The sequence below is a fragment of the Clarias gariepinus genome, chromosome 13 (assembly GCF_024256425.1).
Source record: "Clarias gariepinus isolate MV-2021 ecotype Netherlands chromosome 13, CGAR_prim_01v2, whole genome shotgun sequence".
NCBI lineage: Eukaryota > Metazoa > Chordata > Actinopteri > Siluriformes > Clariidae > Clarias > Clarias gariepinus.
The window spans coordinates 18,955,915-18,968,062 of NC_071112.1; the positions used below are offsets into that span (position 1 = coordinate 18,955,915).

General features: G+C 37.4%; 2 protein-coding genes across 2 annotated transcripts; both read right to left on the reverse strand.

Moving 5' to 3' along the window:
- Positions 1-63: 63 nt before the first annotated feature.
- Positions 64-3,366, reverse strand: mrpl35 (mitochondrial ribosomal protein L35). The gene is made up of 4 exons (XM_053509783.1): positions 3,284-3,366; positions 2,830-2,998; positions 1,345-1,489; positions 64-513 (listed from the first exon to the last, which is right to left on the reverse strand). The coding sequence occupies exons 1-4, from the start codon at positions 3,312-3,314 to the stop codon at positions 331-333; spliced, it is 528 nt and encodes a 175-aa protein (XP_053365758.1). The 5' UTR covers positions 3,315-3,366; the 3' UTR covers positions 64-330.
- Positions 3,367-5,291: 1,925 nt separating this feature from the next.
- On the reverse strand, positions 5,292-12,024 carry si:dkey-21a6.5 (sushi, von Willebrand factor type A, EGF and pentraxin domain-containing protein 1). The gene is made up of 9 exons (XM_053509988.1): positions 11,767-12,024; positions 10,165-10,359; positions 9,217-9,355; positions 8,661-8,749; positions 8,413-8,476; positions 7,928-8,016; positions 6,922-7,034; positions 5,886-6,042; positions 5,292-5,761 (listed from the first exon to the last, which is right to left on the reverse strand). The coding sequence occupies exons 1-9, from the start codon at positions 11,816-11,818 to the stop codon at positions 5,604-5,606; spliced, it is 1,056 nt and encodes a 351-aa protein (XP_053365963.1). The 5' UTR covers positions 11,819-12,024; the 3' UTR covers positions 5,292-5,603.
- Between the last annotated feature and the right edge of the window lie 124 nt (positions 12,025-12,148).

The following is a 12,148-nucleotide window of genomic DNA, read 5'->3' on the forward strand; positions in this document are numbered from 1 at the left end:
CACAACTCCTGCATATGGAAAGTGTGTCACTATCAGTTATTAAAATGGGAGACAGAATACCAATGACTCTTTGAGTTTCTTTTATTTTCTGGCAAAGTCTGATACAGGTGTATTCCAATAATCACAGCTCTTTACAGCGACCAGAACAAATCTATAAACACTGGTTTTCAACATGCATGAATTTTTTTAGTAATGTTAAATTTGCAGATTCTTCAATCCCCATTGTGGTTCTGGATGTTGAGCTTAATAGTTGGACGTACACACTTTACACAGAAACGTTTTCTTTACAGAACAATACATTTCTAATACAAGTAAGAGTGCTTAGGAGGCCTACAGGTTAACCCTATCATGGTATTTCTGGTAAGGATCATTAATGTACCAGTTTCTTCTTTTCCAAAAGGACGTCGTCATTTTGTCTAATTTTTTACACTGAGTCTTATTGCAGAACACGTGTTCCCTTAAACGCTTCTTTCTGGCTGCTGACTTTTTCCAAAGCTTCTTCTTGTATCCAGCCTGAAAACAAAATTATTTCATTGAAGAGCTTTGTGAATCAGGGATACATTTGTAAAATGAATTTAAACTATGGCTGTAAGTAGATTTTTTGATGTGTTAGTCTGCATGCTGTTGTAAAATTAAAGCCTTAACGCACATAATGGGTTCATCCATTTTCAACAGTGAACGCAAACCTTAATTGTCATCGATGAAGTGTGTTCTTGTGCCCAAGTACTTACTAATAAGTGTAGCTCTTGACAGGAGCACATATATGTCACTAATGTAACCACTTTCTTAATGTGACACATGGCAAATCTGACTGGACAAATTCTACAATCAGAAGTCAAGAAATGTGCTAACAGAAATGGTTGTGTAAGGTTTAGAACCAGAAAAGTAGCTCAATTTAATGGCCTGTGATTCTAGAAACGTTCTTGGAACTGTTTTCATTTGCACATCTATGACCTCGTGGCTCTAGAATTTCTCCAATTGATGCGTCCTGCGTCACATTAAGGAGGATTAAGGAATTTGAATCGTTTGCTGTAAATCATTTTACTGCATTATGTATTTTGAATTAATTACAAACATTAATGCTGACAGCCCTAGATTAAATTGACACTTAACAGTTGCTTTTAAACATCATAAATTTGAGGGTTCCATTAAATCTGATATTAACCACAATATGTTTTTATAATTAGATAAAAGGAAAAAGGGAAAAAGACAAGAACTCAGCCTTGCTGAAAGCAAACATGTCTTACTGGCCAGATCTTCCGTTCAATGTTATATATTTGTAAATGTTTCCAAAATTCATAGTTTTGACAAAGTTTACAAAGTACATGTGACGTAGTGCCTTACCTTTCTCCTCACCCACAGGCCACAGTGCAGCCTCAGAAACCTCTGCACCACAGCTTTCACTGTCTTCCTCTTGCCCTTCTTCACACTATAATAGGTCAGGTTTCTACAAGGCTGCTGCATCAGTGATGGGACAAGAGGAGAGACTCTGTACAGGGAGAGATATTAAGACATAAAAAAAAAAACCACCAGCCCTCTGATTCCACTAACTCCCCAAAAAGACATGAGAAAGACATCAACTATTGTCTAACTAATCAAACAGTCAGACATGACTGTTGAAATGTCCAATTCAAGTAAATGTGTATCTGATCAGCGTCAATATAACATGAATTTCATGCCATGGACTTGTTGACCGATGTGATGCAAATTATCACAATGGTGATGGTTGTATGATTTAGTAACAAAAGCTCTTAAGTCATTGCTCAATTACATTATGGATGACAGGATCAGTATTGTTGATTTATTGCTACTTGAAAAAACGTGTTTTATTTCTTCAATTAGATGATGTTGATTTATTTTCTGTAACAGTAGCTCTGGCAGTAGAGCTGGCTCCTGAAACTCAAATCACATGTTTAGATTAAAGCACTACTTCTAATGTTATAATTCCCTCAACCACTTGTTCAATGGGCAAGAGGCATAATCTAAGGCTAATAAACATAAACTAACAAAGAAACTGTGTACTTGTGTATTTGTGTGTTCTATAAATATGTTTTCATGAGGAGTCTCTAACAGTAGGAGGCTTTTCTAACAGTATGTTTTAGCGAGGATATTCGGAACAGACAACATTACTGAAAACGTAATTCATTATTTATTAACTTCAAGTAAGGAAAAAAGAGGGACCTGTCAAGCAAAGAAAAGTACAGTAAGTGGTACCAGTAACTAATTTGCGTATTCCTCAACAATAAACATACTGTACATGGTTAAAATAATGTCAGGTCAGTCATCAATCAACCAAGAAAATAATTCTTGGCAAATCATTTTGGTATAAAAAGAATTGGGATGTGCTGCTGGAAAATTGAAAAAATGTCACACTTCTCGGTCATGAAGTATTTTCTTACACTAGGATGTTTGTGTTTTATTTTTTACACTAGTCAAACTATTGTCTCATGTATAAGATCATTTAAAAATACTTAAAGCAGGATTGGTCTGTCCTTAATGAAACACATCTTTGTCAAAGTTATGTTTAGGCTTCTTACTGCTTGAATAAACTAATCGATAAATAAAGATTTATAACTGCCTTACTAGAAGTGATTCAAAAACTGTTCAAAGATTGTCCAACCGTCTGAGTAGATCTACAGCAGTCAAACAGGAGATGTTCAGATCATTGTGAAATGTTTCAGTAGGACAGTGTAGCATTAGAAGTTGAGTCAGATTTATGTTCGGATGCATCCTAATGTATTTTAAGACTGAACAAGTCTGTTTCTAGGAGCATCTTAATCCTTACACAACTTTAAAGTAAACGGTTCATTTTCATTTCGGGGGCCTTACCGTTGTAGAAGAGTCTGCTGTTGGAGACCACATGCATTTAGAGAAGCTGGTCGCTGAATACTGCCATACTGTCGCTGAATGAATGTACAGAAGCGAGGAAGAGCCTGCGGAGCTCGGAGTGCCCCGGTCAAGCACGACTGTCCCAGAACCGCCAGGGGTCTCACCACACCTGAGGACAGAGTTTAGAAAATAGGTTCACAGAAGACTTAAGTCTAAAAGAGGGTTTTAAAAAATGGAACTAACTAGTTTTACTGACGCCTATCTAATACACAGAGACTAATAGCAGACCTGCTTGGCGTATGCTAACATTGCTAGCCATGCTTATTTATATGGAGCAAACGTCTAAAGCAACTCTGTGCCACAGCATTTGGTCAAATAGCTTTTACGAACTCAAATTGAATTACCAAATTTTTTTTTGCGTGTTTCACAATATAAATAACGAAAGCATCACTACCTGACAGTCCCCTAGCCAAGGTGGCCGCCATCTTGAATCTCTGTGACCTTTGACCTACAGTGCGCGCAGCAGGGACAAACAGCACGCCGCGAGAAAAGGCGAAGTGCAGACTGTTACTATCCGAACACACTAATAAGAATCGAAACGGTTGTCTTCATAACAAAAAGTATATAGGATAATAATAATAATAATAATAATAATAATAATAAAATGTATTTGTTATTGTTAATTTATCAGTTGTAATTTGCCATGAAGGGCAGTACAGGGTCAGGGCTGGGGCTTCAGGACTCCAGGGTTGATGGACAGCATGAGAGACCACATTCAAGAGCTAAGTTAGTCTTCACAATGGTACAAGTTCAGTTATTCTAGTTGCCCAGTACTGTGTGAACATGAAGTCTTTCCCTTATTACAGATGTTATACAAAACTTATGCTGGGTACAAAAGTCTGTCCTTGACCTCCAGGTTTTAATTTCTCGTCTGTGTGCGTGGAGTTTGCATGTTCTTCCTGTGCTTGGTGGGATTCCTTCCACAGTCCATAAAAACACAAATTAGGCTAATTGGTGTTCTCAAATAGCACGTAGTGTGTGAATGAGCATGTGTGTGAGTGTGTGTGTGTGTGGCCTGCAATGGATTGTCCCGTCTCGTGCTCTAAGTTTCCTGGAATGGGCTCCAGGTCCCCCCTTTACACAGGATAGACAAATAAGTTTTAAATTAAAGATAGGAAATTATTAAATTATGCTACATATACATTACCTGGCTAAAATTATTGGGCTGAATCAAGCAACGAAAATAACTAAGGATATTTGAAATTACTGCTCGAAGGAACCCTACATTATCAACACTATCAAAACCCTCAACGTTGTGGAAGAAAATCATGAACAGAGATTTTCTAAACACTATGTAAAATTTCATGGTAAAAAATCAATAGTTAAAATTATAGCTGTTTCATTAATGAAAGTAAGAACCACAGCTATGTTTCCATAAGAAAATCACTTAACTAAATTTTAGAGAAATAAAAAAATGTCATGTAATCTGATGAGTCCAGATTGACCCTATAACAAAGTGATGGGTGCGTTAGGGTAAGATAGGAAGCACGTGAATCACCCACCTTGCATAGTGCCCACTGTAGAAGCCTCTGAAAGCAGTGTTATGATTTTGGGTTGTTTCAGTTGGTCAGGTCTATGCTCAGCCACATTATTATTATTATTTTCTCTCTCTCTGTTATGTGTGTGCACAGATAATTTCACACACACACACACACACACTTTATGCTCTACACAGAAACACTGCTCTGATTCTTTTCAACGGTAAAGTGAGTAATGTCTATCAAGCATAGTGTTTAAGTCATGCTGTACATATTCTGAAGAGGACTTCATGTTCACCCTGTAGATCTCCCCCAACTTGCAGTGATGGGCAAAGTACCCAAATCCCATACTTGACTAAAGGTAGAGACTCCCAAGGGCAAATATTACTCAAGTAAAAGTAGATTTTCTCCATTTACATGTGTATTTGAGTAAATGTACAGAAATACTCTGCTTCAAATTTACATAAGCATCAAAAGTACAGGGTTTGTATTAGCTAACCATAGCTTTTTCTTTATCATCATCTCGTCTCCGAAGGAAAGAAAATTTACGCAATTACACATAATGGACAGCAGGTGGAGCTGCCAAACATCCCACTGATCTAAAGTGCTGTTGTAATCTTGTACAGTAATAGTCATGAGAATTAGTTTGCAACTTGCGCATAGTTTATTTTCCAGCCAGGGCCAATTGTGCTTCTTTTAAAAGTTCAAATATGACAGTAACTTTTTAAATACCAAAAAGACCAAAAATAACAAAACAAAAAACAGTTCCTTAGTACTATAGTTATTAAAACATATCAAGTGACACAAATGAATAAATACAATCCTACAGGCAAAGGTCCAGCACAATCACAATGTCATCTAATACCACATAGTGCAATAATTAAACAATAGTTAAATACAAAACAGGTCAGTAATCTTAAAAAATTGTCACATATGGCAAACGTATCTTAATAAAAAGAGGATAAATACTTCTACAAGGAAACTCCTCTGTACTCATTCAACCAGTGTGCAACAGACAGCAGTAAAAAGCATAATAACAAAGACACTTTGATTTGTCTAAGTGCACTTTCAGAAAAAAAAAAAAAAAACCTTGGCAGCTGAAAACATCTATGGACTTTATCAAACTGTTGCAAATATTTAGCATATTATCAGAAGCTGTCCAAATGTCCAACATTGGAGTTTGCATTAGCTTGACAGGATTTTAGGTTCGGTTTTTCTCTCTGTCCTTTCAGCATGTCACCACCCTGCATACACTGGATCTGCATCACATGGAACTCCATACACATGACAAGAAGGACGATTCTTCTGTAGGAGTGGTGCACGTGAGAGAGACATTTCACTGTCTGTATCACTTCTCTTCCGAAAAACCAGAACAACAAAGAACAGAAGGATCACTGAAAAAAGAAAACAGGATATCAACAGAGCATATATTAAGTGGTACATTATAGATATATAATCTGTTAATATTTGTATTAATTTATCATGATGGTTAGATGGGAAATATTTAAATGTTCATACATCCTCCTCCAATGACAATTAGAGCTATAGTGACAGGAGCAAGCTCGCAGGTGTCTCCAGCCTTCCTGAAGAAAGTCTCCATGCAATAACCTGGAGCCGTGCTGCCCTGAGGGCAAAACGCATCACTGGGGCATTTGATTGGATTCACATCTGGACTCTGTAAGACAAATAGGCGAATTAAAGATAGGAAATTATTAAATTATGTTATACACTATATACATTACTTGGCTAAATGTATTGAGCTGCATCAAGCAAAGAAAACAACTAAGAAAAATCATGAATAGAGAGCACTTAAACACTTGGTAAAGCTGCATGGTAAAAAAAAATCTGCAGTAAAAAAAATAGCTAAAAGATAGCGTTTAATAGTCAAAGTAAGAACATTTCCATACACACAATGTCATGTACTCATAGCTCTCATAGCTCAAGAACTCAAGCTCATAGCTCAAGAATACTCAAGAACTCATAGCTGTGTGGCCATAGAAAAACCACTTGACTGTAGTTTGAAGCAATGACAAAGGTCATGTGGTCTGATGAGTCTAGATTGACCCTATTCCAGAGCGATGACCTGAATGTACTAAATGACCATGTCATATCTATGTTTTTCTTTCCTGATGTCCCGGCCATACTCCAACACTCAAACTGTGACTCTGGGAGCATTATGATTCATTATCACACATAAACCAGCCACCACATTGTGTTGTAATCAAAGTTAAAGGTGATCAAATTAAATCTTGAGTGTGTGACTGTTTTTGGTCAGATAGTGTATGTGAGAATATACTGTATTTAGGAATTAATACATGTACTGTATATTAAGGATGTAACTGAATACAAAAGCATTATCTAAATTAAACAACCAATATGTTCTTAACAAAAGCTAAAACAAATACGACAATGGATACATTTTCATTCAACCCATTTTGTTTTGGCTCTGGTCTGCTCAAACCTCTGCATCATGATGTCTGTTACAAATAAGCTTTAAGTTAAATAGTTCATTTGTCACTGAGTGTGCATGTGTTATGTGGTAATAACCACTCACTGGGCAGTAGTAGTCTTCAGGGCAGATGTTACAGTTCTTCTGGCCCCAGTCGACCTGATAAAAACCACTGCTGCAGATCTGACACACTTTCTGATCAGAGTTCCTGTGCATGCCTGTCCAACATACACAAGTAACAAAATAAGCACAGTGTACCATGCAAGTTCTTCTTATCTTCTTTTTTGAACTTAACATGCAAGGAACCAAGGAACAAACAAAAAGTACACTTTATGAGTTAACTTGCAAAAACAGATGAGCTCACACTTAGGTGTTTAGTATTTACTCCTAGGATTAACATCTACTCCTCACTCAGAGCTGCAGTTAGTTACTGCATTTTAATTATGCAGTTTACAGTGTTAAGTAGACTTTTAAGGTTTTAATTAGTCATCCTTCATCTTTATCATATTCTATACCGCTTATCCTGTATACAGGGTCGCAGAGGCCTGGAGCCTATCCAGACACACACATTACGGACTACGGCAGATCCAATCTGCATGCTTTGGTCTGTGATATGAAACCAAAATACCCGTAAGAACCCCACCAAGCAAGGGGAGTACATGCAAACTCCGCACACACAGACCCACAGTGGGAATCAAACCCTTGACCCTGGAGGGCCACAGTGCAAACCACTGTCCTTTTTAAAAGTCCAAATCATGATCTTAATAGCCCACACATCAGACTTACGTATATTTTACTTCACTTATGGTTACTTGTTATGTTTCTGTTTAAACTATGAACTTTGTGAGGAAAAATAATGCTTTATAAGGCATAGGGAATAAGGTATAAAACATGTCAGGCCAAGCTGTTATAGGAAAATAAATCAGGGTGTTCCCTGTTCCGGGGGTCAGTGGTATGCCCCGTTATCACCCCTATACTGTAACAGCATGTTTTATTTCTGTTGTAGCACAGCTAGACAGCACCAACATCAACACCTTCTGACCATTAAAGGTTAAGTATTCAGTCCTGCTGTTGTGTAGTATGTGATATAATGTTGGATGACATTGGTTACCTGGGTGACACAGAGAACACTCCTGGCTGCCAGTCTTCAGGGCTTCGGAGCCGACGGGACACATCTGGCACTGAGCACAACTGGAAGAGCTGGTAAACAGGAAGACACAATTCTTTTTTATTTATTATACTTTGAGATAACATTATACCGATTATGCAAGTGTAATGTCAGTCATATGATACTGACATTGAGGTCTACATGACCTTACAGAGGATAAAAATGACTTCCAGTCTTTATTGTGGCTTTGATTAAAATCAGAGGATAAAAGACATGTGACTCTGCCCTTCAGCCAGTGTAAGATTGAAGCTACTGAATAGTGCTGGAATTCAAAATGTTATTGTAGCACTGTTGTCTGTTAGTATGATGAAGAATTTATAGCTTACAAATACAGTAGAATTTGCTTAATGTATGTGCTGTTATTTACAGCAACATAAGCCTTTGCCAAAGTATCAATGAAAAAAACATGAGCCTGGTGCACAGCTTACTTGCAGTATGTGCCCTCGGGACACGAGTTACAAACAGTGGTGTTCTGTCTAGATGCATAAAAACCTACAAAATAAAAAACACATGCATGTGTATCTTTTATGCTTTCTAAGTAATTGCTAAACTTTAATTCCACAGCTACTGTAAATCTTAAGTTACAAAGTTGTTTAAAGTAAGTTAATTAATTGATAGTGATAGTTTGATTGATAGTTTAGTGCATAGGAAGTTCATATATAGAGTGAATGGTTACCTGGTGTGCAGGCCTGACATGAGACTGAACCACTTTCATTGGTATAAGAACCAGGAGGACACGCCTGACACACAGAGCTCCCTGTGAGACTGAGGAGAAACAGGAAAAACACAGATTAACTGTGTATATCTTTAATATAGATGGGGGGGGGGGGGTCTATTCAGCTATTATGCACTGCATCATGATTCATTTGTGCTGTAATTAATATATCACTACACTAACTCCAAAATTCTATTTTTAAAATAATGTTTTATTTATATATAGTATCTGTGCATTTGAGGTGGTAAAATATTCCTATTCCACTTTGATCCTACAGGTGGTGCTCTAACCTACTCACACAATGGCAGGCAGCAGAGCATCTTGTGTGGTATAAAGGCAATTATTTCTTATGTTTGTTTAGAATTGTAAGAAAAATATGTCCAAAATAAAATATCGAACTGGAATATTTACAAAATCATGACACTAACAGAATTACAATTAAAGTTAGCACCTAGGTATGGTAATAATATCATACTGGGTGATCAGTAGTCATTCATGTTTATGTGTGATTACTTACTTAGTGTAGAAGCCTGGTGTGCAGGGAAGACACGTCTGCTGGCCAGCTAGCGGTTGATAGAAACCTAGTGGGCAGGAACGACAGCCTGTAGGGAAAATGCAAAGCCCGGGCTCCGGACAACATGAACACAGCAAGGTCTCTGGCAGGATAAAGACACATACATGCAAACAATTAGGCACATACTTGCAAACATATTTCTATATTTCTTATCTTTACAGTTACACCATATGAACAAAAGATCAATCACGTCCATATGTAGGTTTTCACAAACTTTTGGCATAAAATTGAAATCACATAATAATCTAGAATGTCTGTGTCTGCCGTAGCGTTGCAATTTCTTCCTCACTGGAACTAAAGGGAACCTAACTATTTTAGCATGATAATAACTTGTGCACAAAGTGAAGCACATAAAGACATGGTTCGCCAGGGATAAGGTAGATAAATTCAGTACATTGTAATGCGTTTGTGACTGAATAACCAAATCCCTACATTCACGTTCCAAAATCTACTGGAAATTCTTCCCAGAGGGCTAAAGATTATTATAATAGCCACAAGAGCATTAGTGAGGTCAAGCACTGATGTCAGGTGAGGTGGCCGGGTATGCGATCAGTGCTCCTATTTATTTCAAAGATGTTCAGTGAGGTGAGGGCAGAGCTCTGCGCATGAAACCATCTTTATGGACTTTACTTTGTCCACAGGGCCATCCTGGAACACGATAGTTCCAAGAAAAGTCAAATCCTAATGCCACAGCATACTGTACAAATACGTCAATTTGTGTGCTGGCACCTAATATGGATATCATGTTCACATACTTTTGTTCATATATTGTATGTTAGGATCATGTGAACTTCATAACAATATTATTGACAATAACACATAACCAGGTGTGTCAGTAGCTTTTATAAAAACAATGCACAGCTATGACGCTACACCATAAGCCATACGCACCACTGTCATAGTAGGTGCCTGGTACACAGGTCTCACAGCTGGAGGTGTTGAAGACTGAGCAGCCAGGCGTAGTGGTGCTGAGCATGATGGGAGTAGTTGTGGTGACATTCTCACTGACTGTGGTGCTGGTCACATTGTCGATAACAGTGGAAGCGGTCAAAGCGGGGGTGAGAGTAGTCTGACTCCTTACCACTCCTATTATTAACACATACAGAGGAAATAATACTATCACCAGCATTTCTTCTTTAACTCATTTCAATAATATCAACATCCAACACAGAATACTGTATATTTTCTTTAACAGGTTTACATTAAGTTCTGATGCTACAGAGACAAATAATTCTTTTAGCACTTCTTAAAGCAGACTGACAGCTTCACTTGTTCTGAAAGAAACTCATCATGTCAGGCTGATCTCCTGAGCTTTCAGTGCATCAATGTATAATTTACTGATTAACAGAATGAGGTGCTCCAATCAAATTACACACTCACGTTTTAAGATCATTATTAGCCTGGATACAATAAAGAGTTTAATTGATTAGCATGTCCCACAAACTAGCAATTAATGCAATTAAGCTGTGCATCTTACAATGAGCTAGTCCTAGTCCTAGTCCTAGTCATGTGGACATGTTGATTAAAACATTTAATTAAAATTATTGTATGCTAAAGAAAAACAGTGCTAAATATACATGTGATGTCATTACAATTCATTCTGATTTATTTTATTTATGTTGTAAATATTAATTTTAAAGTAATTAAAATGGCTTTATTTTGAGAAATGACTAAATGAATGTGTGCTGAGGGAACTGAGGTGGAAACAGAGTCCTTATTGTCCAAGTAATCACATTAAGCATGTGGTACATATGAACTTATTCCTAGTCTTGTGACTTCGACACAGTCCAAAGACGCTGAGAGAAGTGAGAGACAGTGTCGGCAATTCCTGTGCTCTCCCCAAACTCTGGAAATTTTGAATACATTATAAATGCATATACAAAAAAAATGTCCATTGTGAAATATGCAATTGCACAACCTGCTCATCATCACACTCCTGATTCTCAGTAGGTATTTACACATATTGCAACAGGTCTGGACAACAAAACACATCAGATTTGCTTTGATTTTTATTTTTTTTTAAAGAAAGGGCATTAAGTGTGTTTTAGTGTTAAAATCATGTCATGTCAATCTCGCTGTGTCAGAGACAGTCTGCTCCTGTCTGACTGTGTGCTAGAAAAGGAGATTATAAATGTATGACCTAGTGACCCAGTAAAATCCTAGGAACAATTACATGTTCTGATTCCACAGGGTGTTTCCATGCATAGGGGGAAAAAAAAGATATTTCACATTATCGCATGTACAACACCAGATGTGTTAAGAATGTGTGTTTACAAAAAAGTTGCAGTTATGTAAAGGATGTTTTGTAAACAGTGTTACATTTCGCTTTTAATAAATGTTATTTTCCCATGGAGGAAAAACTTTTGTAACAAGACCACATGTTTGAAAACAACAATGAAAACAGACAAGCTCCCTTAATGTCCCTGACCTCATTGCTGTCATTTAGAGAACATGTTTACCATTAATATCTGAAACAATGAACTGATCACTCACCAAACACACACACGAGTGCCACGACAACAGCCTGGACTCCCAAACATGCCATATTTCAGTGCTTAACCAGTCACAGCATCTGATTTATCTTCCTGAGTTCATTCCTAAATCTTTAAATCTCTTTAAATGGGAAATAAATTCAGTTTCGTCAACCTCCTCGAATCCTCTACAACGCCTTGTGACAAGCGACTAATCATGTGAGTCTGAGCGCTGTGAAAGTCACTACACATTAAACAGGAATTGTTTATGAGAAGTAAAACCAGCCTCCACACTGCACTACACACAGATGTTTTGAAAAGTTGAAAGGGGGTGGGACAATCCAAATCCTACGTCAGAGTCAACGTCCACATCAAACATGTCCTACCCATTCTTTTAAAACCAC

Bases quoted from the DNA above. Each gene is read 5' to 3' on its own strand.
- si:dkey-21a6.5 (XM_053509988.1), bottom strand. From the start codon at position 11,818: ATGGCATGTTTGGGAGTCCAGGCTGTTGTCGTGGCACTCGTGTGTGTG. The intron at 8,477-8,660 runs GTAACCATTCAC...TTTATTTTGTAG, and splicing joins ATGTCAGGCCTGCACACCAG to GTTTTTATGCATCTAGACAG. The intron at 6,043-6,921 runs GTGAGTGGTTAT...TTTGTCTTACAG, and splicing joins CTGAAGACTACTACTGCCCA to AGTCCAGATGTGAATCCAAT.
- mrpl35 (XM_053509783.1), bottom strand. From the start codon at position 3,314: ATGGCGGCCACCTTGGCTAGGGGACTGTCAG. The intron at 1,490-2,829 runs GTAAGGCCCCCG...CTCCCTGTACAG, and splicing joins CAGCAGACTCTTCTACAACG to AGTCTCTCCTCTTGTCCCAT. The intron at 514-1,344 runs GTAAGGCACTAC...TTTTGTTTTCAG, and splicing joins GCCTGTGGGTGAGGAGAAAG to GCTGGATACAAGAAGAAGCT.